Below are 26,812 nucleotides of genomic sequence, written 5' to 3' on the forward strand. Positions count from 1 at the left end.
TATAGTCTGAGGGGTTTGGATTCGGGGAAGGACCGGGCCTCCTGGTTACTTGGGTTAAACAGACGAGGGCTTGTTTGTGGAGTTTGCCCTCTTTACTTTTGGACAAAGTTGGAGGATTAACTAGAAAAGTGTATTCAGTGGAGTGCAGATCTCGACCAGGTGTGTCTGAACTGGGCGTACAGGGCAGGGCAGTGGAATGAAGGTTACATTATTATGGTGCAGCCAGTGCACAGGCTTTATGGAAACAGACCTCGGACACAGCGTCAATGTAAAGCTGATGGTAGTATTGCTCTGTCTGCTGTGTTAGAACAAGATGGTAGTAGGTAGTTGTACCCATAGACTGTATATAGGAAGTGGACGTAGTCATGGTGACGTCACCTCATTGGTTTGTGGACTGTCATTATGATGAAGCCTCAAGTTCGGTCATTTCAGGGTCGCCTTCTTGCATTACGGCCAAGTAATTTTTTTTTTTCTTCATCTTTCTCATTTAATACCAAAATCCATGTTTTATTTCCTACAAAACTTAGAACAAACAAAAATTAGACAAAGAAAAATGAGAAAATAAAGAACCTGTGAAGCATCACCTACTACCACTCTCTAAATATAGATCGAAACTGGGGGAGTTTTCCCTGATCCGATGTGAGGTCCCGGGACAGGGATGTTATGTGTACAGATTGTAAAGCCCTCCGAGGCAAATTTGTATTTGTCATTTTGGGCTTTAGAAAATAAACTGAATTGAATGAACAGCTCACACAAAAACTAAAATCTCAGGGGCGACTGCGCCCTGGATTGAAGGATTGCACCTTTTTTCTCCCTCCGGCCGCTAAACGGGCACAAATAATTAATCTTCAAAGCCCCGCAGAGGGTGAACCCTGCGCTGCCAAGGAAGTAGCATCGTGTTGCTTCTCTGATGGTCAGTGACACGTCCTCAGAGCAAACACTTAACAGTCAGACCAACCCGGTTTCTGAGGATTCAGCTTGAACATATTGTCATATTGTCACGACGTCGCTTTAGATCTGAGCCGCCGACCGCAGTGGAGGTTCACAGCTGCTGCTGCTGAATGAATGACGAATTGCAACTGATGGAGCAGGAAAATGGTCTTTTTTGCACGTCCCAGTTCTTTGGACAAGTTAACCGCTTCATGGCTTTAAAACATTGTCGTGCAGACGGTTTGTTTCTTGTGTCGAAGTCCGTTTAAAAAAAAAAAAAGAAAACGTCTAAAAAAACTCATCTCCTGCCTCCTTCCATCCACCCTCCTCTTCAGTCTCTGATTGTTCCATCTGCGTGCGTTTGACCTTTGACCTCTCAACGGTTAGTTTCTGGTTAACGGTTAGTCTCCCCCATTAATGTTGGTGTGTTGTTGTTTGCACGGTGGATGGTCTGTCGTTCCTCTGGTCTCTGTCTCCCCCTGCCTGTCTCTCTGCTGCCTTGCCTTCCTGTCTGAACGATGGGACGATAACCGCCTCCCTCTCTCCGGCCGTCTCTCCTGTGATGGGGGCTTTGGCTTCCTCACAACTCTTGAGCTCGTATCACACTCAGAGGTTTAAAGGCACATATGTAGTTTTTTTTGGTCCAGTTTCCATCCTGAAAGGTTGCTAGTTCGAACCCCGCTGTTGGCAAACCGACTTGTGGCCTCCAGCAGAGGTCTTTAGCTCAGTGTATGCTAAGTGTGTGCCAGGGATTTGTTCACATCCTTCTTTTTTTGTGTGGGTTTTGAACAGTATTTCACCTCCATAAAAAATAGAACAGTAAAATTGCATTTAGTGTTTTCAAGCATATCAAAATGTAAGCAAAAATAAATAATTATCAGGACCACCATTTAGAAATAAGCTCTGTTAATAATTAGCAGTTATGTTGCAGCTAATCACACCTCCACACATTTTCCCGCTCTTGAGTTTTCCAGGTATACAGACGTTAGAATAAACCAGAAAGTCAGATAGTGTTATGGAGAGATTAGTAATAGTAAACTGAGGTTTTAGATAAACTATTAATACGAATAATACAAATAATACACTTTCTTTATTCTTTTTTTCAGAATTTCAAAACAAGGTTACAAAGAGCTGTACATTGTCAAACCAGTAGCAACATTTCAGGACATAATATAAAATGGAAATGAAATACCCCAAAAGCCCATAACCCCTCGAAAGCAGTTCACATAATAAGATGACATGTTAGAAATAAAATGATGTGCATGAAGCTTGTTTCAAAGCTTAATGTTTTAAGAAGTGATTTAGAAGATGTTACTGCAAGGTTTAGCAAGATCTCAGATCCTCAAGCAGAGCTCCAGAGCCTGATGAGGTTTGTGTTGTTTGACGACGTCGGTCTCCGGCTGTGGATGCGCTTCATGTAAGTCGATGGATGACTGTAATGTGATGGCGTCTCTCTCTCTCTCGCGCGCTCTCGCTCTCTATCTCTAGGACCCGCTGGATCCGGGTCGGTGCGTGATGGTGATTCGGTCTCTGGTCCCCGGCGCCTCAGCGGAGCGCCACGGCGGCCTGCTCCCCGGGGACCAGCTGGTGTCGGTCAACCAGACCCAGTTGGACCCGCTCACCCTGGACCAGGCCTTGGAGGTCCTGAAGTCCGCCCCGCCCGGGACGGTCCGCCTGGGCATCCGCAAGCCTCTGTCGGTGGTGCGTCGAAGACTCCTTCTGGTTTCTCTTGAATTAAGTTTTTATTTTAAATGTTTTCTCCAGGTGCTGCTTCTTGTTGTTGATGAGAGTTTGAACTGTCTGTGCAGATGCAGGGACCAGAGAGGATCAGCCAGGGGTTCCTCAACACCGCACAACTGACCGTACCAAAGGTAACACACACTCACACACACACACACACACACCATTTTTTTTTATGTTGGACACACGTAGACCCCCGTCCCCATCCTTTATAGTACCGTCACTAACCGATCGTTTTGTCTATATAATAACACATGCAGGCTGGAACAAAAGAGACAGGAGAGAGAGAAAAAACCAGAGGAGATTGTTCTTTATTAAGTTTAAGTCTGTCCGTCTATCATTCTTGGTTGCGGGGAAATCTTGGTGCTCCATGATGCGGCGGTGTTTCAGATGATAGTCCGTAACAATCCATTAGAATGGAGGCTGTCACGGCTCCAGATCGATGCTTTTAGGAATGACGTGTTCAACGACAGCGGGCAGGTGTTTTGCAAGTCTGAATACCTCCAGACAGGGAGGTTCATTCACCACCTATGTCTTTCATCAGCAAGAGGAGCTAGCTCTGAATCCAAGGGTCTTGGGGTTTAGAATTACTCGGGACTCACGCGGTTTGGTTTTTACGACGGTTGCGGCAACAAATACAAGTCATGTAATCGCTCTGAGCCCAGAGTGAACGAGCATAATCGATACGGAAGTTGCGCCACCAGAAAGTAAGGGTTGGCTCACTGTAGGCCGATATTCATCTCACACACACAGACACACACGTGCACACGTACACACACATATAGGGAGGGAGATAGTCTGCGCTACAGCGCCGCGGCATTAAAACCTAATCGAACCGTACAGATTGCAAAGCCCTTATAGACATATTTGTGATTCTGAGCTTTATAGATAATGTGAACTTGAGGAAATTCACCAGGAAAAACACCAGATCTTTGAACAGAGACTGGCTCTCTCTCTCTCTTTCTCTCTTTCTCTCTTTCTTTCTCTCTTTCTCTCTCTCTCTCTCTGAGATGTTAATCAAGTCACTCAAGACTAATTGGACCATTAAAATGTTCGCCTCTCACATTTATCTCTCCCTTCCTCCCCCCGCCCCCCTCCTCCTCCTCGCTGCCTCTTCCCTCCATCTTTCACAGTTAAATCTCTCCCCTCTTTCTCTCTCTCTCCGCCCTCTTAACCCACTTCAGTCTGCTTTATTGGTCCGGATATCAGACGTGCAGCGCTGCCGCGGCTTTGACTATAAAGGAAAGTAAATAGAGAAATAAATGGATGTAAATAAATATGTGTAGCATGGCGTGGATGAGAAGTGGGTGCAGAGATCACGCTGGATTTTATCTCTATGGAAGGCTGGATTTATGTATCTCTCTGCTGCAAAGCAAGACGACACTGGAGCTGGTAACTGGTGGAAGAAAACCTGATGTGACAAATACTTCACTGGCAGAGACAATTGCAGTTCATATATGAAATCTTTCTTTTGCTTATTGGTTGTATCGTCTCCTCTGGGGTTTTATTTACAGAAATAGAGCCATACAGGAAGTATTTGTGCATCATCTTTGTTAGTTAGTAAATAATAATTTCATGTACATTATTCTACAAAGTAGATCCTCGCTGATGCTGACTGTGTGAGGCCGATATCAACATTCTCCACCAATATTACTTTTTTTTTTGTTCAGGATCCCTTGGATTTTCAAAGAATTGTGGCTAAGAGTAACATAATTTATCGGCAGTGAAGTGACACAGAAACTTTATTAATATAATCTCCTAAATAATAATAATAATACTTGATTTTATAAAGCGCTTTTCTGAATACTCAAAGACGCTTTACATGCATTCACCCACTGATGACAGGAGCTACCATGCAAGGTGCCACATCAGGACTGTCTAACATTCATACACCGTAGGCGTATTTTTAGGGTTAAGTGTCTTGCTCAAGGATACATTGACATGGCTAGCGGAGCCGGGGATCGAACCGCCGATCCTGACCGTGCTCACCACTGAGCCACAGTCGCCCCGAAATCACCTCAAACACGTGTTTGACATTGTTTTATCATACTTTTCTTTTGTTACTTGCAACACAAGAATTCAGGCATGAAGAAATTTGCTTCTGCGACCCAACAATTCAGTTTTAAATTTGTTTTAGCCAAAGCGGTTACTGCACCTCATCGCTGAACTGTCCGTGCAATCTGTTGTGATTTCCTGCAGACAGACAGGCAGGGAAACAGACATCGGAAACACCATCTATGTGTCATGAAGTACAAAATGTACCATCTGCAGTTTGGTCTCCGGGTTGCTATGAACTCAGAAAGTCACGTTTTCTTTTCTGCATTCAAATGTTTCTCTCCATTTTTTTTTTTCTCCATCTCACCTCCGTAGTCTTTCCTCCTCTTCCTTCATCTCCCTTTCTTTCTTTCACCTCCTTCCTTTCCTCTATCATCTCTCTTCTCTTTCATCTCATCCTCCCTTTCACCTTCTCTCACCCTCTCTCTCTCTCCTTAATCTCTCCTCTCCCTCCTCTCTGTCTCTGTGAAGCTGCTGACTCAGCAGGATGGCTGGATGGTATAAAGTGCTCTATCAGCTCAACCAGCAGCATCTCTCTCTTAAGTCAGTCGGGGTGGGTGCAGAGGGGGTGGGGGTGGGGGGTAGTCTGAGGACACTTTGGTCCTCGAGCATCAGTACACTCAAGTACTGCAGGACTCAGGAAATACTACTGCGGTAGTGTTGAGGACGGAGATGATCGTCCAAACTATTTCATGAAGTAAGACCTCTTTGCCGTTTGCCTTTTGCTTTACGTGTTTGGCACGGCGCTGTGGAAATGTTACAAAAATAGAATATTATTATTAATATAGTTCTTTCTGCACACGGAGGTCTGTAACGAATGTGGATCAGCTGACAAACAATGGTTTTAGTTGTGAGACTCCATGAAATCCTCTCCAAACAGCTGTTTGTAGAGAGAAAATGCTCCAAATTGTTATTAATCTTCAGTCAATTCAATTATTCAGAACAAGTAAGTCTTCTTAAGATCCTCATCCTGAGGGGATATAAATCTTAACAACTTGAAAGGACAAGATGATAATATGGGTGGCATACATTTGAATGCACAAGTTATTATCTTGTAAATTTTGAATTTTATATATATATATATATATATATATATATATATATATTTTTTTTTTTTAATACTCTACTCAACTGTACTCTACTGCAATCTCCTGTGTACTCATCTGTACTTTTGTGTTCTATTGTACTCTTCTGTGTTCTCTGCTGCACTCTGCTGTTTCCTCTATTGGACTCTTTTGTGTACTCTACTGCACTCTGCTGTTTCCTCTATTGTACTCTTTTGTGTACTCTACTGCACTCTGCTGTGTTTTTCTGTATTTTGCTGTTGTCTCTACTCGCTCTGCTGAACTCTACACTACAGTATTCTGCTGTATTGTACTGTACTTGTGTTCTACTGCACTCTGTTGTGTTCCACTGTGTGCTTTACGTTCCTCTGCTGTGTTACTTTCTGTCCTCCTACAGTATCTGCTGTCTCCGTCCTCTGTGCAGCCGTTTTATTTCCTGTTTTATATGCAGCCCATTTGACTGAAGAGGGTTTTTCACAGCCCACAGGTCTCTGATGGGTTTCCATAAAGACAGCCGGGTCGGCGCTGTCACTTTGCCGCCCGATCGTTCTCGGTCACGCCAGCCCGCTGACCAGAGAGAGACCCCTGTTACACAGCCACACCTCGTTAACTTTCAGAGGTCATATGTAGAAGACTGCTGCTGCTGTAGTTACAGGCTGCGATCACATTCTTTTGATCATCTTTGTGCAGATAAAGAGCTGCAGCGAGTCACAGTTCAAAGCCAGTCGAACACGGATACAGGAGAGAAAACAACTTTTACTCTGGTTGTTGTTAAAGAGCCTTCTGCTATCACGCCGAGTCTTTTTACTGTTAGTTTTATTGATTATCACCCTCTTTGGGCAGTCATCTGAATTTCAGAAACGTTCATGTCTCCTTTTTAACAGCTAAATAAACACAGACATTAACTCAGGAATTTAACAAGGAATAAGTGTTTGCGCTTCCGTACGGTGGACAGTCGTCCACTTCTTTGAGAACGTGTTATCTCTGCAAGGCATGGGGGATTCTTCTTTCTTCAAATTAGGCATAAACATTCACCTGTTGTGTCAAGAATGAACTGATTTATATTTTGGTGGTCAAAGGTCAAGGTCACTGTGACCTCACTTCTTGGCACAAACTTCCTTAAGACATAACTTATTAGAATTTGGTGGTTAAAAAAACCCCCAGACGTTTTGGCCATATTTCACACACATGTCTAATGGGACCGTTCCATGACATGTTCAAAACGAGCAAAGCAATTGAGAGATAAATCAATAAATAAGCGTTGCGGTTGTAGTACAGATCCCTCCAGATGTGGTCTAAATGGAAGTTTTTCCAGATCCAAATCACATGAATACTAGTTAGAGATTGCGTTTAAAACACAAACCATGCACAAGAGCTAGTCCCCAATTACCATTGATCAACATTTTAACGATTGGACCGTAGATGGCCACTGCAGTAAAGCGAGTCCAGAACCCAACGTGCATCAGCGCAGCGCCGAAATACTGCAGAGTGTCTGAAGCGACCGACTCGTCATCTCAACTGTCCTCATCGTCTAATGGCAGAGATATTAAATGACAGCATTTTTTAATCTTATGAATATGAGGCCAGGCAGTCACGGCCAATACACATCAGTCTGCAGAACATCCTGTTAGCGTTATGAGCTCTCTGCCGCTGCTGCCGTCTGCTCCTCACCTCCATTATACGGCCGTGATGGGCCGGCTTCCCAGGCCCAAATTAAAAGAAGAGGAAGAGAGTCCTTGACGATGAGGCCTCGTCGATGGAAATTAGCCTAAGTGTTGTCATTAATATTTCCCAGCGCGCGGGCTAATGTCTGCATCGTAATGTTAAGAACAGGATATCCCCCTTAGTATCTGCTGAGGAAGGCTCTTTGGGGAGTTAGAGAAAACCTTTATGTGTTCAGAGATGAAGGCTAATGTTCAAAGTAAGTCAAGTTTTAGATTTAGTGTCGGGCTGCGTTTTTTTTTCAGTTTAGTTCCTTCACTGAGGAGACGGCTCCAAGCTCCTGGGTCCTACAGTCTGACATTTACAGAAGTCCTTTCATTTAGCTGACATCCAGGTTGTGCTAGATATAAATTTTTTTTAAAAAAAAGCAAAAACAACAAGCTCCAGTGGACTGATGGGGCTGTTTGGCTGACAAACAGGTTTATTTTGGGGTTTTTCCTGATTAAGCTCTAAAATCTCCTTGGGTGTCGTCTCAAAGTGATGTTCTTCATGCTTTCTATCGTCATTTTAAAGTATTAGGATGATGAAGAAGAACACACTGGTGAGAGTTGACAAGTGTCAGTATCCAGTGCCTTCCAACGGATGACTGAGTGAGTTTCCTTTGGGTTTTTAAAGAGCATTTTGCCCTCCAGGTGACCTCTTACTCAGGAAGACTTTTTTTCTCCGCCACCATCCTTCTGCTGTGACCTTTGACCTCCCCCATGTGGATATGTTGTTGTTAAAGTCTTTGTTTATGTTTCAGGGTTTCGGCGATGGCTCCATCCTGCCAGAAGACCTTCGTCAGGAGGAGGAAGGGGAAGAAGAGGAGCCGGAGCTTATCCTGGACGGAGGTCTGCCTCGCTACTCCTCCTTCCCCATGACCTCCAATCTACTGCCTGCGGAGGAGGGCAGGGAGATGGCCGTGGACGAGGATTTGGAGGATGTGGAGGAGGATGAGGATGAGGAGGAGGTGGTGGTGGTGAAGAAGACGCAGGAGAAAGTGGAGGAGAGCGTGGGTTCCCTCCCCAGGAGACCACCTCCGTCTTGGGATGAGTGGAAGAGGGTGCGTTAGAGATGTAACTGACATGAAATAAAGCTTTTTCTTTTATTGTGAAAGAAACTTCTTGTGACAGTTAGGAAATACAGGGCATGTATAAATGGGAATGACATGCAAAAGATCCCGTGAGTGGAGTCACACCAGGAACGTTGTGGTTATATGACAACACTTATAAGCCACCAGAACGTTAACATCTCTTTCCATTTGAAGATCTCAAAACATGACAAACTTGCAATTGTTCTGAATGGAATGTGTCTATTCTGTATGTCAGTTGTGTGTTTTAAACTGTATGTGTTTTTGTCTGCTTTACATTGTGTACGTTTCTTGTACGCAAGTCGTCTCTTGATTTTACAGAAACTCAAATTGTCCCGTTAGGCTCTTATTTTGAAACACTTGCAGTAGATACTCAAGTGACAGGAAATTGCGATCACAAAAGGTCAAAGTGGTGACAGGAATTTGTTAGTGAGTGAAAATCTTGTTTGTCAACTAGAGAAAGAGTGCAGAGATTACCACATTTCACTACATTATTAATATTTTCACTTTCACTGCCTTTATTTGATAAATTACTGTAATTACACATCCGTGTTTCCACACATTTAAGTGTAACAAGCAGCAATGTATCAGTGAAATATTGATCCTTCCTTATTATTAACATTCTCTGATATTGCAATTTAATGATCTTTTTAAAATGTTTTTAATTCATTCTTTGACTGTTTTCAGGGGAAGCAGGAGGAGCTCAGCGAGAGAGAGGAGGAGGAAGAGGAAGACCAGCAGAGATCAGCCCACGAAAGCATTGTGTCTATAGGAAACCTGATTATTGGTGAGAAACTGAATTTTAAAGAACATAAACATACACAAAGATGTGTTTGTTGCAGAAGGCCGGGGAGCACCTGGTGAAGTAATTGAGTCGACTTTGAGAAGACATAGTTTACCTAATACATGACCCAAAGCTTTTTACCACGAATTGTCAGAGTTTTAGTTTTTTTGTTCGGAGAAATTCTAGAGTATGACATGATCGTCATCTTCGGCCTCCCAACACCCTTAAACATTAGAACATGGTAACATTAGTCACTGGAATGTATTTGTGTGGGGAAGGCGTCCAAAGCCGCGACGCCACACAGCGAACTTTCAAAATAAAGCTCTTTCTTTCAGTTCTTCTTTTGCAGTGGTTTCAGGGCGCCGACTGGAGAATTAGCTCTAAGTCACATTGACACGACGGCAGTGGACAGAGACAAGACTTCATTCATGTTTTATTTTGAAGATCATTTTTGATCAGTTGATAGAAACATAGCTTCAGAGGGAGAGAGGGGGTGTGTTTGACATCCTGCTGAACTGACTTTGTGTGTGTGTGTGTGTGTGTGTGTGTGTGTGTGTGTGTGTGTGTGTGTGTGTGTGTGTGTGTGTACGCGCAGGTATTTCAGATTCCAGAGACAGTGAAGCAGACTCTGAACTCACGCTGACAGACACCGACACAGAGTCAGTATCTACTGCACCTCCCCATCCACCATCACCTCCTCTGTCTCTTCCTCCTGCTTTTCCTCAGTCGCCTCCTCTGTTTTATCCCCTTGCATTCCCACTATCCCCTCCTCTTTGTCATCCTCTTTCTCCTCCTCTAGCTTTCCATAAGTCACCTGCTCTGTCTTGTCCTCTTGCTTTTCCTCAGTCCCCTCCTCTTTGTCCTCGTTATCCTCTTCATCTTCCATTCCCTCCGTCACCTCCACTTTGTCCACCTCTGTCTTATCCCCTTGCTTTTCCTCCATCGCCTCCTCTTTGACCTCCTCTGTCTCTTGCTCTTGATTTCCATCAGTAACCTCCTCTTTGTCCTCCTCTGTCTCTTCGCTTGCTTTTCCTTCATCACCTTTTCGGCCTCCTCCTCCTCTTTATTATCTCCTCTGTCATCTTCTCTTACTCCTCCACCTCCTCTGTCATGGTAAACTGGTGTATACTGGTACTGTGTGTCAAATTGAGCATTTGGTTTGTTCTAATTAATCAGATTGTTTCTTGTTAAACATATTTAAGTCACCTCCTCTTTCTTATTAAACAAGACACAAAGCCTTTATTTATTATCTTTAATTTTCAGTAGGGCTGGGGCCTGAGGCCCAGATCAATAAATAGTCTACATGAAATAGCACATGGGTGCAAAATAGTATAAAATAGTCTGGAAAAAAAGGTAATCTTCTCCACATGTATGAATCACTTGGTGATGTAAAAACAAAACCCACAATCTTTGAAAGATGATCCCTCAGATTATTTCACATCCGAATTTCTGAGAAATCTGTTGGTATGTGTTTATTATTATCAGTTCAGACGCTGTAATTTGTGTCACGATATCTTGAGATACGGTTTCATCACAACAGACGTGACACAAGTTTAAGGTTCATCCATATTTCTCTTTGCCATATTTTTATGGCTGCACAAATCTGTCTGATGGCATCATATGTACGAGACACGCCACCATCAAATTCAGTGTGACAGATACGATTCTTTGGGACCTTTGCTATCTCTGAGTTTAAGCAACAATTGGCTGCACAGCATGATAACTGATCCGGTTAATAAAATAAAGACAAACCTACCTCGGCTCATTTTGCTCAATCTGCTCCCAATTCCTGCATCTCAATAACTGATTATGAGAAGGGTGAAAAATGTTTTTAGTTTTTTTTGTTTCTCTCTGTCTCTCTCTCACCATGGAGGTCCGTCAGGACGATTGACACTGAGAGAAGGAAGAGGCGGAGCCAGGGAGGAGCCTCTCTACCAATCAGAGGAGGCCACGGGTGAGGAGTCCTCCAGTTAGAATGAGCGTCCGCAGAAACTCTGTCGCTAACTCTTTGTGTGCGTTCACAGCGACCTTCCTGAAAGAGAAGAGGGCGAAGGCGAGGAAACGCCGGCCTTCAGTCACTGGGGACCCCCCCGCAGGTACCGCATATAACCAACGTGGCGTTTTTGTGTTGTTTGTTTTGTCCATTTTCTATCCGCTTGAGCGACGCGACCACACATAATTTCGAGGTCATTTTCGAGCATTTCTTGTACACGTTCTATTCGCAGCCGTTTAGAGGCATAAACACAGATCTGAATTGTTTGTTGTTTAACTTTTCCTGGGATCAACACGAGTCAACAAGGTTTTCTATTATATTTCATACAGTAAAGAATCTAAACTATCCATGCTCAAAACATTAAAACTGTGCCAACACTTTAAAACGATTATTTGATTGATTTGATTATCATTAAAGTAAGCCTATTTCATGTGTTTACTTTCCAGGCCTTTCTCGAAGAACCTCTTCAGTTGCTTCCTATATCTTTTGTTGCAGAGCCTTTATATATATATCCCACAGCAGACTGTCCCACTGAGATATGGCGCTATACATCACTGTTGTTTTCTAATAGCATTGGCCTTGGGTTGGGACCAGGCGGCAACCTCTGGTTCTGCCGAGTGAAGCCGATGCAAAGTGTCTTAGAACTTGCATTCTCTCTAATGTCCATCAGGGGGCGACTCCTGTGAATGTATGGAAGTCTATGGGAAAATTACTCTACTTCTCTCTTGCTTTATTCCCTCAGTAAACATTGTAAATATGAGTTTGGTCTCAATCTCTAGTTTCAAGTATTCTTCAAAACAGCGTGATGTTCATTTAGTAAATTATGGTCCATTTAGAGTCAAATAGACCATAAAGCAGGGTTTGCTTTAGGGCGGGGCTTACTGTGATTGACAGGTTTCTGCCTTTACCAGAGGCACATACGTCATCTCTACGTCACTCTTCCCAAATTCCAACTATGGTAACTTCTCTTCAGTGATTGCAAAAAACAACATGGCAACGGCGAAATTGAGGCTCAAGGCTTCAAAATATCAGTTCACAAACCAATGGGTGACGTCACTACGACTACGTCCACTTCTTATATACACACTTTATGTTGGGACCCCTCCTCACCTGCCCTGTTTACCCCTGTGAGAGGAGTTCACTTGAATGTGTTCAGTCACAGCCCAAATGTTCAGTTGTGACACTGAGGTCGATCTTTCCAACGCAGCCGAACAGCACAGAGAGAAATTGAACGCAGTTATGGGTCCTTAGGTTCCATTAACACACAGTATGCTTTATCTATCAAAGACCAATCAGAACTTACTCTGTCAGACATCCACCGGACCTCCGCATCCACCATCACCTCCTTTTTCCTCTTCCTTTTCTCTTACTCCCTCCATCACGTCCCCGGTTGTTTCACTGTACTGTGTCGCCCTCTTCTGGTTACATTTGTCACAGTATACTTGTGTATTCTGATATGCATGTGTGATACATTGTGTTCTGCCAGCATCAGTCTGTTCTTCTCCTTGATGTATAAAACACTGAATGCTGAATAACCACCAAAACATACTTAGTAAAACGAACAGAATTTTGAATACCAATAAAATCTTGTAGCCATGGGGTAATAAAGAGTTTCTTCTGCCCCCGCAGGGTGGAGGTGTGGCCAGAGGAGGGCCAGTCTTTGGGTCTGAGCATCGTGGGAGGTCGTCATGTCATCAAGCGTCTGAGGAACGGCGAGGAACTGAAGGGAATCTTCATCAAACAGGTTCTAAAGAGCAGCCCCGCCTCCAAAACGCAGTGCCTGAAGACCGGAGACAAAATCCTGGAGGTAGGGCCTAATACCTGGGCCTCATACCCGGATCCACAGTTTGAACACCCGGGATAGACATCAGACAACGCTGCAATATGAACCCAAACACTTTATTCCCTTCGTGTGTGTGCAGGTGTCAGGCGTTGACCTCAGATTGGCCAGTCACGAGGAGGCGGTCAATGCCATCAAATCAGCCCCGAGCCCCGTCGTCTTCATCGTCCAGAGCCTGTCAGCGACTCCACGGGTACGAACACACACACACACACACACACACACACACACACACACACACACACACACACACACACACACACACACACACACACACACACACACACACACACCGTTAAACTGTATTACAGGAGGAGGCGGGGATATCATCTTTTCTACACTCGCCTGTAATTTAACTCATCGTTCAGGACGTGTTTAACCATGGTGACATTACCAGTTATTTGTATTATTTTTATTGAGAACTTCACATATTACAAAAGTACACAGACATAAAACTAAGTCATTAATAAATACATGGCGAAATGCCGATCTGTGAGTTCGGCTTTTCTGCTGTTGCCTCGTCTAAGCTCAACATTGAATGAAGAGCGGTCGTATTAACCCTGCAACCCCGTTTTAAAAAGATTTGTAGTGGAAAGCAGGCTCATTGCAGCCACTATTGCTGATAAAACGTGATGGCTCACACACATCTGCACAAATTTTGTTTGTTTTGCAAAAAAAGGTATTATTTTAGTAAATTTTTTGCACAGATATCACTTTATTTGCATTGTTCTAACAAGGTGATTGCAGATTTTATTTGTTTTTGTCTGATGGAGCAATCTTGTTTACTTGAAAGTCTATTGTTTATAAAAGCACAGATGGAGGAGTTATTGCTATTAAAATTCAGCAATTGTTGAGGCGGTGGGGCGTGAACATTTCTCCAAAGTGGGGCGTGACAGAAAAAATTTGAGAACCACTGGGTTAGAGAGTATGTGAGTCAAAAATATAGTCATAAATCGATGACACGTGAACACACTGCATGAAACATATTCATCAGTTTAACTAGAGAATATAATTTTCCCTGATTTCCATCCAAAATAAAAAATATTTTGGAAAACACATAAAATTAACTCACAACTGCGAATAATCACGTTTTTTCTTCAGTATCAAAGTAATTCGAGGATAGTCGTCCTGGACTCACTGGAAACAGGAGCAGCTGAATGCTAATTCAGCATACTTATTTTTTTTTAATTAAAAATATTTAATATATGTTTTACATATGTTTATATTTCTGTTATATTTGTTTGAAAATATGCCTTAGTGCAGGAGTCAGCAACCTTTCCTATCCAAAGAGCCATTTTGCCCTTTTTTCCACAAAAGAAAATGTGTCTGAGCCACAAAAGCTATTTGATATCACAGCTTCTAGTTTTATATATAGTCATAATATATATATATACAAAAAAACTATAGTTTGTTGTATTTATGAATTTATAGAACAGAATAAAAACCATTGTTGACATTATATTGCTATTTTAGCTGTTTATAACTATCAAACTCTTATGAAGAGGAGACAAAAAATAGTCATGTGTCGGCTACATTAAGGTTAATTAAAAACACAACTATGCAAACCGTCAGTCCTATCTATAAATGTGGCTCATGTGGTCAAGTGTTCGCCCTGTAGTCACGAGGTAGCAGGTTCGATACCTGGCCTCTTCACGCGAGGTTTACATTTTAAACACATATCTTTTGCTACTTTCATACTGAGCGTCCTCACTACAGACTTTTAGAGCACCGCAAACGGAGGAGGCGGATCCGTCTTTACTAGCGGACGCCTCAGTGTCTCATGAGCTGACGCAGAACCAGCGGCAGTAGTCGAGTCTGGAGACTTGATCCACTTCCTGAAAGTATATCTACTTTGTTTGCTGCAGCAGTTGAGGAATCGCTCTTCTGCAGCTTGATATCTTTCATCAGATGCTGTGCTTGTTCTGGAAGAGTCTTTCAACATTAAATGTTTTGTTGTTTACTAAATTCTTACCACATATCAGCAGACAGGTCAGCAGCATAGTTGGCAGTGAAACCAAATGAATACGTCCACGAAGAATTAAACGCTCTCCTTTCCTCCGTGACTTTTCTTTTTTTTTTTTATCCGTTGATAGTTTAGCGAGGGCGGGGCTCTGAATCACGAGGAGCCACCTGCAGGGGAAGAGGCTTGACAGCGACGTGACAGGATGTGATGCACATTTTAGTTAAAGAAATATTTAAACATTTATTTTTATTTCCAGTGACCAAATGTCACCTAAAACTCCATGATAAGAGGAGTTCCCTTTGAAAGATTTTCCACTGGGCAAAAAAAAAAAGAATAAAATAAAAACTTTTTTTTTTTGTCAAAGCCTTAGGGAGCCGCAACAGACGGGCTAAAGAGCCGCATGTAGCTCCGGAGACGCGGGTTGCCGACCCCTGCCTTAGTGTTATGTTAGTAAGTTAGCATCTATCAGATTAGAACAAATAACACAATTTTTGACTTTCTCCATCTTCTCAATAAAGTACAAGGACGTTGCTCCAGACGGGATTTCAGAGACAAACAGGAAGTCACTGCTGAAACCACGAGTGTAAAAATCATTGACCAGTGTAGGTGATGTTAAAATCACCCCACCTCCCCCTACAGACATACATCCAGTTGGGGTTTAAGAGACACACACACTGAGTGCACACACAGATTACAAACGCATAACGTGATACGCACTCTAGCCTCACTGTGTGTGTGTGTGTGTGTGTGTTTCAGCCTGTGTCTCTAATCGCTTCCAGCTACAATAAACACAAAGGACAGAGGACAGAGTCTCCGGTAAGAACAGGAACTAATCCTCACGTTCGGTTTCGTGCAACAGTCTATGTTGGTGTGTTTTTGGAGCACACTTTTTCAAAGCTCGCTTATGGGTGAATGTCACAGTACTTCCTCTCGTGTCTTCTGTCTTCATCTTTAAATTATTCACAAACAAAACCAAAACGGTCTAATTATCTTTCTTGGAGTCTCGTCTTTCCAATAGCATCTAACTGCTCGGTCCAGTCCAGCAGAGGGCGGCAGACACTCAGCACACTGGACTCAGAACTCTCACAGTGTACGTTTTCCATTGAATAGTTTAATGGTTTCCTCCTGCAGACCCCCGCTGCAGCCCTGCCCCCTCCGAGACAACCCCCGCCCTACAGATCGCCCAACCAATCGGAGCAGGGCCCGAATTCTGACCTGGAGCAGGCCAAAGGTCAGTACACACATTTATTGTGAAGGTATCTGTATAACCACGCTGACGATCATTAGGAGGGAACGGGAGCAGCGACTCTGCCCGGCTCAGCTTCACCTTCTGTTGTTCAGGGTGCGTTCACAATCCGGAGTAAAAACTAAAACTTCCTGCATATAAACATGAGGACGAAGCTCTCAGCAGAATAAGAAACAGCCCACAGGACCCAAACTTTAATTTCTGTGATTGAAAAAGTGTTTATTTTAGGTTTTCTTTTAATCAAATCTGGTAATGATTTAGATTTTTATAAGAATATTTCTAGTCTGGGATCTTTCAGCACTGTGCTTCAGATCGAAATATCTCAACTAAAGGTCAGATTTACATGAACTTCTAGAGGGAAAAAACAAACAATCATGCTGTAAATGAACAATCCGACTCAAATAAAAGTATTCTGAATAAATTCAAGCAATGTGTTCGATATAAGACATAAAGGTGTAGAAGTATGGCTGAAATGAATATGAATTCATTCATGCAGCTCTGTTTAAACACAGTCACGTCAGCTCTCATATCATAGCTGCGATGTTACGATGATGAATGATCAGCTTCTTCTGAAGTAGATGAGCATCAGGTTTTAGTGATAACTTAATGCCATCTCGCATTCAAATTACCTATAGCCAATTATAGTTTGATGTATCTGTTCCTGTCATAATGCAGTCTGATTTATCTTCGTCTATTCTGCATTAACTTAACTTACAAAATACTTTTTTTTCCCCACTGGAAAATCAATTGACTGAACACTTCCAGTACATTTCAATAAATAAAACTAATCAAAGATACATTTGATGAATGAGCAGCTGTCTCGCAGCGTTCCCTCATGATTGACCAGAGGCCATGTCCTCACACCTCTGATGCTCGTCCCTCTCCTGAGAAGCAAAGGGCAACACTTCTCTGCCCATGAATCAGTCTCAGTTTCTTAAACTATATTTCCTTGATGCAGGGAACAAAACGGGAATCAGAATAGGAGTTGACCTCAGACCTGGTGTGTGCATCTGTTATAGAGAAAAGAACATCTGTAGAGTTTCAATGGCCCACATATTGGGAACCTTCTAGGACTGGGGGATGAAACTATCTCAAATATTTTCCCATTTAAAATCTTACACAATACAATGATATTATTTTTTTTTTATTAAGCTAATTGTAAATCCGTTTTCCTCTTCCTACAAACTCACAAGGAGAGCAGCCAATACATTGGAGGCTCCGACATTGCCCACTCTGCTACTTGTTTGACTATCAGCAAGTCTAGAGGTCTTATAATGGGATCATTTCATCCTCTTAGTTAGCGTAGGACTAACTCGGAGGTGGTTAGCAATGTACTTTCCTTTCTTTACGTTTTCTGGGGCACCAAATCCTAAGAATGTGAATTCATTAAATCCTGCCTGGGTTCGTCGCTTCATGGCTCCTTCCAGTAGGCCGAGGTTTCCTTCCTCGTCATTGTGTGTGAGAAGTAGACATCCTCGGCGTTAATTTAGATTGGGAGGTCTTTCAGCACTTCTTCCATGAGGGATTAAAACACATTGGTGACGTTTTCTTGAATCCTTGTGGGAGGACCGTCCCGCCATGGAACTGTCCTTTCCACGTGAATGCTGGATTTTGGCTAGATCGGGACTGACTTGAAACCATTGGCCAAATCAATGGATGATTTCCATTTTTTGTTCTCTAAATTCCAGACTGTGCGTGAGGCATTGATCAGGGATGTGGAGTCGGAGCAGCATCTCTTGATTAGAGCTATCAGGTCGTGGATGTTCAGGTTTGCCAAGCCCATGATTAAGGTATTAGTAATTAGTTGGTTTTAATTTGAGATGAGTCATCACTGGGCTCTAAATCCACGAGGTCTCCCAAGGGGCTTCTCTCTGTATTTGTATCCCCTGATTGTCTTCACCTCCAGCAAGGCTCTGTCTCCTAGCTAAAGATCCTTGGAGTTTGGGATTACAGTGGCCATTCTCTGGTTTCCTTCTTGGCTTGAATAGGCTACTCTGTTAGATGCAACGATTTACTCTTTACTCCAAGCTCTTTACCAAAACTGAGATCTAATTAATGTTAGTTGTATCACTTTTTACCTTCAGATCAAATAAATTGTATGACATCAGTCATGTCTTTTGATAGAAAAGGTGACTCATCTAGTTTGGCCAACAGATGGGCCTTACACCAGGTTACTCTTTTAACCGTCACTGGGGGGCTCCAAAATCTAACACATCAAGTGTCAATCTGAGCACAGTTCAGGAGCCTCGGCCAACAGTTTCTAATTGCTATTTATCCATTCACAAGGACCTCCTTGTGGGTTGAGTTCCTAGTCCTACTACGCTACCTATCTGCCTAGCTGCTAGGTTGTGAGGTTTATTCAAGGATTTACGCAATGCAGTAGAGCGCCGGGGGTTGAGTGAGAACAAGAAATTAATTCTCGAAATATTAGCATCTAACAGAGCAGAGGGCCCAAGGACGGACGGGGGCAAGGCAAGTTTATTTGTATAGCACATTTCAACAACAAGGCGATTCAGAGTGCTTCACATAAAACCATTAAAAGCATCAAAACATAATGCAGAAGAAAACAAGATTTAAAAAACAATTAAGAACATTCATTTTAAAACAGTCAAAAAGTCTCCAATCTGGATTTAAAGGCGCTGAGGGTCTCAGCAGACCTGCAGCTTTCAGGGACCTTGTTCCAGATGTGTGGAGCAGAAGAGCTGAACGCTGCTCCTCCGTGTTTAGTTCTGACTCTTGGAACAGAAAGTAGACCCGTCCCAGACGACCTGAGGGGTCGAGATGGTTCATAAGGTAGCAGCAGATCCCGAACATATTTAGGCCTTAAACCATTCAGTGCTTTATAAACCAGCAGCAGGGGTACACCCCTCGCCCAGGGCCCCCTCTTCAGAAACTGTTGCACAACTATTGCACACAATGGAGCTGAGAGGCAGGTGTATATCCCAGGTATAGGCAAACATTATGTATTCCATTGGTTCCACAGGATCAATGGAGTGGAGTGTGGACAGAGTAGAAACATCCGTTAGGATACTGTGCTCAGTTTTCTTAAGATGTTTCTCGGTCGTGGTTGTCCTTGGTGAATGCACTCTGCCGAGCCAACACACCATGCTACAGTATGGTGTGTTGGCTCAGAGCGGACTCATCCAACTTCTGAAAGTGACCATCTGCCATGTTGTGGGGGTGGAGAGAGAGGGAGAGGGAGAGGGAGGGAGAGAGAAGATGGTGTTGGAAAATGTTATAATGTGGTCTAAATAAAAGTTGTTTAAAGTCCCCCAGGAGGCTTACTGTTAACCTGAAAGCTCAACATTGATGTTAGGGTCTAAAGGGATTTAATATATATATATATATATATATATATATATATATATATATATATATATATATATATATAATACTGAATAAATAAATATATATATATATATATATATATATATATATATTATATAAGTATTTTACAATATCTCAATGATATTCTTCCTCTGTGACACTGAGCTCTATTGATGTCCAACAAATTGATGTTCCTTCGTCATCATGAACACACACTCTGTAGTTTCTGTTGATTCAATCACTGCCCTGCTGCCACAAACACTCACGAGAGCTTCAAAAACGGATTAATCGTCCGCTGAAAATAGTCAACCAGCTGTTTGTGGTTTTGTGTAGATTTGGGTCTTGAGTAGAAACCAGTGGGCTTAAAGCTGAAGCAGACAATCGAATACTGGCGGTGTATTTTCTGCATCGTGTCCTTGAGACACTTGAGCTGCAGTCTGATGCGTCTGCAGAGCTCAGCTGCTGATGCTTTCTGGTTTTACCCCTCAAGCACGTTTTAAGTGGGTCGCTACATGTCTCAACAGGCTCACACATAAATACAAATGGGATTTTCTAACTTCTGTATTTAGTGTATTGCTGTGTATCTTCCAGTATGTCTGTGTATTTCAGAATATCTGTGTGTCTCAGAGCATCTCAATTTATGCAATAAAATATCAGTTTATCTTAATTTATCACATAGTATCTGTGACCCCCTCTTTACACCGTGCATTAAAATACATGTTGAGTTACACAATCTGGATATAAAATGCATTTTAAAGTAATGTGTCAAGGTTTTTTTTGTGAATTTCTCAGAGTATCATCTCAGTTTATCATAAACTACCAATGTGTCTCAGAGATGTATTTCAGAATGTCTCAGTACATCTTAAGAGTTCATCAATTTACCTCACTGTATCTGAATTTATGTCTGGTATCTCAGTATATTTTAGTATGTCAAAGCTTTTGGCAAAGTATGTCGGTGTATACCCGTTTATCTTCAGGTATTTCAGCATCTCACTTTATCTTTCAGTACTTTGAAAGTGTATCTGAGTCTGACCGTATCTCTTAGTGTCACTCTTTATTGTGTCTCAATGTTTCTCAACATCTTTTCTCATCTCATTGCACCTACCAGTATCTTTATTTCTACATGGATGTCTCTGTAAAGGTACCTCAGACTATCTCTGTGTTCCTCCAAGTATCTGAAAGTGTCTCTCTGTGTGTGTGTGTGTGTGTGTGTGTGTGTGTGTGTGTGTGTGTGTGTGTGTGTGTGTGTTTTGGGGTTGGACTCTTTGTTTAGCAGACGGGCGATCAGTGCGTTAATGTGTATGTTTCTATCTTCGCAGGGCTTGTTTGAACCAGCAGTCCCGTCCCGTCCTTGTTACAGCGCAGAGTGGAGGAACGTCTTTATTTACTTTTATTCCGCCGGCTCTCTTCAGTCTTTCTCCCTCTCTGGTTTTGGGGCTTTTTCTTGCCGCCTCTTCCTCCCTCTGATCTCGGTGCGTTTGGTTTGGTGCGTCCGAAGCGGGCGGGCGTGGGCTTCAGTGTTGTTTATGTGTTTGCTGGCTGCTGGTTGGAGGCTTTAGCTGTTAGGTGAAGGAGCTTGCTGCTGGTTTTAATTGTGGTTTGGTGATTCTGGGCCGGGGAATGAGATGTTTGGTGAAAGATGTTCTTCTTAAATCTGATGTACTTTTTTTCTGATAGTACCCAGGTGGAAATGTGTTTTTTTGTCTTCTGGACTTCTCTGCCAATTATAATTTATTTACTTTCATTTAATAGAAGGGAATAATTTGAAAATAGTTTACATAACGGCTATAAACTGGAATAGTGCATTTGCACACTAGCAAGTTAAACCCAATTACGACTTTTGGAATCCAATTTATACTGTAAATATATTCCCTGAGGATCTCTTTGCAAACTTTACTCTCCATGTCTCTTTCATGCAGCCAAAAGAAAACTCTGTATTTTAGTTGGAAATGTTTTAATAGAGAGATAACAAATGTGTAAAAGTGTGAATACTTAAAATGTTTTAAAAGATAAATTACCCGCAAGGTTTTTAATGAAAATGAAATAGCTGTTTTAAATTAAGAACAAATATTGTGATATCTTTGTTATTCAGGCTGAGCGGCATTTATTTAAATTTGTTGTTTATTACAGTTTGTAATTTTTGACTGTTGGTTAAAAGCAGATAAAAACTTATTAATAAATAAAACTTCCTGTTAAAACCAAAATAAATTAAAGTTTTCAATAATTTAACATAAACGTGATAAATGAATTCTGACACAGCTAAGGCTCAGTCCTCATTTGTCTTTCTTCTGGACTGTGGTATATTGATGATATTTAATGCACAGTCCATCTTGGACTTTAGTCTGGACTCTCAAGGGTCAGTTACTCTCAGTCTTTAGCCTGAACCTGGGGACGATGAAGGCTCAGTACCCTGTGGTCTTCAGCATGGACTCTGGGACAGTCGAGACTAATGCTGCGTTCACACCAAAAGAGTTGCGAATTTCCGCAGCGAATTTTCGCCTGACTTTAGTCGCTCGACTTCATGTGGTTAATTAGATTTTCCCTGTGGAAGGAGGCGCAGCTTCTCTCCGTGGCTTTACTCCGTGAAAACAGTTACTGTTTCCGCCATTCACCATTGCAATAAGTCCCACAAACGTCAGAACATCAAACGCCCCCGTGTCTGGGTTCATAATATTATCCGTAGTCGCCCACAGCTCCGACTCCTCCAGGACGAGTGTCTGAATGAAGCCGCTTCCAGCGCTCCTTCAGGCGGACCAGCAGTTTGATTCAGCGATGGCAAGACGCCGGTGACGACAGGCGGAGCTTCTCAACGCTGATTGGCTTTTGCAACTCAGTGACGGGCGAATTTTTCAACGCTTTTTCACCTCATTCGCGCCGCCCGGTGAACGCACCATGAGCATCCCTTGACTCTGGGACAGTTGAGGCTAAGCCTCCCTGGTCTTTGGCCTGATCTCTGGACTATTTAATGCCCAGTCCCTCTTAGACTTTAGCCTGGACTCTGGGACACCCAACAGTCAGTTACTCTCAGCCTTTAACCTACATTTGGTGACGGTGGTCTTTAGCCAGGACTCTGGGATATTTAATGCTCAGCCTCTCTCGTCTTTAGCCTGGAGTCTGTGACAGCTAAGGCTCAGCCTCCTTAGTCTAAACCCTGGACTTTTGGCTCAGTTCTTAATTACGCAGTCTTCCATTGTCTTTTTTTAGAAAATCAAGGCTCTGTTGTCTTTAACCTGGAGTCTGGGACATGTAAGGCTCAGTCCTCTGTTGGCTTTTGCCTGGGACATCTAAGCCTCTGTTGCCCCTGGACCTTTGAACAGCAAAGGGTGAGTGCTTCATAGTCTTTCAGTAAGGCTCATTGTTAAACAAATAGACAGCGTGGTAGAGTGAAATAGGGAAACAGGATCCCTTACGGCGGATCGTCCTCGTTCAAAACCTGAAAATACTGAGGTTTGGACAAACTAATGCTCCTCTCCAGCTTATCGATTGAGTGTGTTTAGAGTTTAATGCAGACAATTTGACTCAATCACAGCTCATTAAACTTCTGCCAAGCACATCATGTTTGGCATGGAGAGCGATGGAGCATCTGTCTGGAGGTTTGCGCCAAAAACACATTTTTATAGCTTGTTGTTGTGTTTTCTGCCAGCTGTGTGATTTTTATGATCTGATATTTTAGTTGTCAGCAAACATATTTATGAAATGTTTGATTCTGAAATAGAGGTACAGTGTTGTTGGTTTTTATTACTGCAATCGTTTGAGCGTTTGACACAAACGCATGCAATTGGTTTTCTTTGTGTGTGATGTGATACACAAGGAGTCACTTCTCATATTTCAGACATTTCTTCTGTCCTGCTGCTGCCTCCTATCCCATTTCGTCTTGTTTACTTATTTATGTTCATGGTGAAAATTTGTATTGGCTGCTGCAGCAACAATAAATGATTCAATTCTATTTCAAATGCTGTTTTTAGGTTGTTCTTCTCAGAGCCGGAACAGCAGCAGAGCAAATATCCAACATCTCTCCAGCCTGCAGACACTGCTGTCTACGTCTGTCAAATATAGGTTCTCCTGTACACCACGTACAGCTTGTGAATAATGTAACACAGTTATAAATATAATGTAGCGTTACACCATTAATATATGCTGTTACAATCGGAGTATGACACCTACAAAAATAGATTAAGTGCAGCTACTTTGAGGTTTCTTCACTTAATCTAAAAATAGTTTTTTCTTTTCATAAGCATTTTGTTTTCCGGTTGTTGTCCGTATGCTCCATTGGAGACACACAATATCTAAAGAGCTCCTGGAGCGAATTCCTTCAAACTTGGCACAATCTTGTACTTGGGCTCCATGGTGAACCGACTACACTTTGGTAGTGAAAGGTCATTGTGACCTCAAGAAACACATTTTGGCCACAGCTCTATAATTCATACGCTAATCATGACAATTACACACAAAAGGCTGCGTTCACACCAAAAGCGTTGCGAATTTTTCGCATTCAAAGTCAATGCACAGACGCGAATGGCGCGATGCGAAAGATTCACGCGAGTTCCTGGAGGAGTCGAAGCTGTGTGCGGAATTTCTACAACCAGTATAAAGCAGAACTAGTGGTTATTTCAATGGTGGATGGGGGGAAATTATAACTGTTTTTAGGGATATAAACCACAGAGATAAGCCACGCCCCCTTTCCGGTTGAAGCAAATGGTGCGAATTAACCACATAAAGTCGAGCGAGTAAACTCACGAGAGAAATAATAATTTGTTCAACAAATGTTCAGTAACTGATACCATTGCTTGTAACCGGAACATACTTTTTAAGGCAAAACCAGGCGGCAATCTCCGGTTCTTAGAAGTGAAGCCAAGGCATTAGGGTCTTAAACTTACATTAATTATAATATAAGTCTGATTGTATAGGAGTCTGAGAAAATGACCTGACTTCTAACCTGAGTTACTACCTCAATAAATGGATCGATTGATGGAAAGATGGCTCATTAGATTGATTGATTGACTTGTATGTCAAACATTTATAACAAAACAAAAAAACAGGATGCCCTTTAAGCAGGCATATGCATTCAAATGTGCAGATTGCAGTAAGATGTACAAAATGGATGTAACTCTAAGTATTATATGTATTATTCTATTCTGTTTGCGTTAATGCTAACACAGGATGTGTTAGCATGCAGGCTGTGTGCCAGAGCAGCAGCAGAGCTTAAAGAGACTGAGTGATGAATGAGAACAGAAGTATCTACAGTATCCACCTGTGCAATGCAGATAGAGGACACACACACACGCATGCACGCACGCACGCACGCGCAGGGAGATAACAAGGTGATATGTTACCCCACGAGTGTGTGTATGTGTAATTTGATTTTTGAAAGAATCCGCGGAGTGCTCAGGAGAGACACGCTGACGGATGATTGACAGCTCACTGAAGGAGAGAACAAGAGCTTTTTAGAGAAAGAAGAAGGTGAATAAGCAAAAACAGGTGTGTGTGTGCGTGCGTGTGTGTGTGTGTGTGTGCGTGCGTGCGTTTTTTGAGGTGAACCACTTCATCTCAGTCGGTTTCTGCCTGCAGAGCTGCAGTCAGACTGATGGATGGATCCAATCTGCTCTTTCTCTGGTTCATGAATGGGATCTTTAGCTTAATTATTTGATCAACATTGTGGAAACGTCTTCATGGAGTCGTCGGTCAAGGAAAAGCTGGAATCAGCTTGTATTTCGTCAGTCGAGTTTTCTGCACTCTCTTTTTCAGCTGCGTCATTGTAGACGGAGGATGTGAACCTGGCAAACGCACCGCCACCGCAGTGGAAACTCTTTCTCTCTGATTTAGGAGTTTAGTGTGGGGCCACAAACTGACTCTGGGCCGGAGAGAGGAGAGTGAATAATATATTCATCATGTCCAACAGAGAGGAGGTTTCTTCGGCTTATTGCAGGAATATATGAGCTCTCTGACAGAAACAAGTTCATGTCATCGTTAAAATCTCTTCATCTTGTGTTAACCACAGATCTTATGTCCGGCATCTCACTGAAGATAAACATAAAAGAAGTCATTGACTTTGAGATGAGAGAAAAGGTTGTAGGACTCATTCCGGCATCACTGCTTACTTTGGTTTACTTTCGTATGTTACAGTTTAGTTTTCTTTATAACTGTGACAGCAACACAGAGCGGGATGTAAACGCGTCGTCCATCTGCCATTTATTTGGCAGGACAAATACGTTGCTGTTTTAAGGAGGACAGCTGTCTACATACACCTTAAACTGCTGTCATGGAGAAGAGAAGGGAAAAGGACGAGGCACGCCACCTCTGTACAAGCTGTGAAAGACGGTGAGATCTGATTGGCCGAGGTCCAACTTGTAGTGTGTCATGTCCTTGAGACGATCACTGCCAGAGTTAATGACTCTGATCGACTAATCCTGTCGCCATCTCCAGACATCATGTGGTTTGATCACAGGATTGAGATGGAGACTGACGTATCTACTTTGGATGATTGAGATGAAATGAGGTTGACGCATTCATGGTCCCCTCAGGATGATTTGTAGTAACTTGTGAATCGTTGACTTGTCCGGTGCCATCATCAGGTCAACATTTGAATGTGTCCAATACTTTGGTTTATGATTAAATATCTGCAGAAGTAAGGACATTTTCATCAACATCAGCAGTTGTTTGCTACTCATTAGCTAATGCTAGCATGCTAGCGCTTAAATTAATTATTATATGAATAATTTCTGTCATATTCATGTAATGTGCTGTAACTCTGTTACGTTATTCATTCTGGCCACTTGACATCTATTGCTTCTGTCCATCCGGGGAGAGGGATCCTCCTCTGTTGCTCTCCCTCAGGTTTCTTCCCCTTTTTTCCCTGTGAAAGGGTTTTTACTATCTTTATTGGGGGAGTTTTTCCTGATCCGATGTGAGGTCCCAGGACAGGAATGTTATGTGTACAGATTGTAAAGCCCTCCGAAGCAAACTTGTATTTGTGATGTTGGGCTGTATAAAATAAACTGAATTGAATTGAATTAAAGCTAAGATGGTGAACATGGTAGATAGATCACAGTGTCTGATGTAAAAGTCCTTAGAGGATGAAC

At 42.5% G+C, this 26,812-nt stretch overlaps 1 protein-coding gene across 1 annotated transcript in view; it reads left to right on the top strand.

Moving 5' to 3' along the window:
• The window catches only part of patj (PATJ crumbs cell polarity complex component), a gene marked incomplete at its 5' end in the record, with an annotated part of 100,430 nt that overhangs the window by 26,938 nt on the left and 46,680 nt on the right, over positions 1 to 26,812 (top strand). The window contains 11 exons of the mRNA XM_079221483.1: positions 2,419 to 2,631; positions 2,739 to 2,801; positions 8,254 to 8,553; positions 9,268 to 9,367; positions 9,960 to 10,023; positions 11,238 to 11,318; positions 11,389 to 11,460; positions 12,987 to 13,164; positions 13,280 to 13,390; positions 15,917 to 15,976; positions 16,292 to 16,391. Coding sequence (XP_079077609.1) covers positions 2,419 to 2,631; positions 2,739 to 2,801; positions 8,254 to 8,553; positions 9,268 to 9,367; positions 9,960 to 10,023; positions 11,238 to 11,318; positions 11,389 to 11,460; positions 12,987 to 13,164; positions 13,280 to 13,390; positions 15,917 to 15,976; positions 16,292 to 16,391 — 1,342 coding nt within the window. The remainder of the gene's footprint in view (positions 1 to 2,418; positions 2,632 to 2,738; positions 2,802 to 8,253; positions 8,554 to 9,267; positions 9,368 to 9,959; positions 10,024 to 11,237; positions 11,319 to 11,388; positions 11,461 to 12,986; positions 13,165 to 13,279; positions 13,391 to 15,916; positions 15,977 to 16,291; positions 16,392 to 26,812) is intronic.

This window comes from Taurulus bubalis, assembly GCF_910589615.1.
Source record: "Taurulus bubalis genome assembly, chromosome: 7".
Lineage (NCBI taxonomy): Eukaryota > Metazoa > Chordata > Actinopteri > Perciformes > Cottidae > Taurulus > Taurulus bubalis.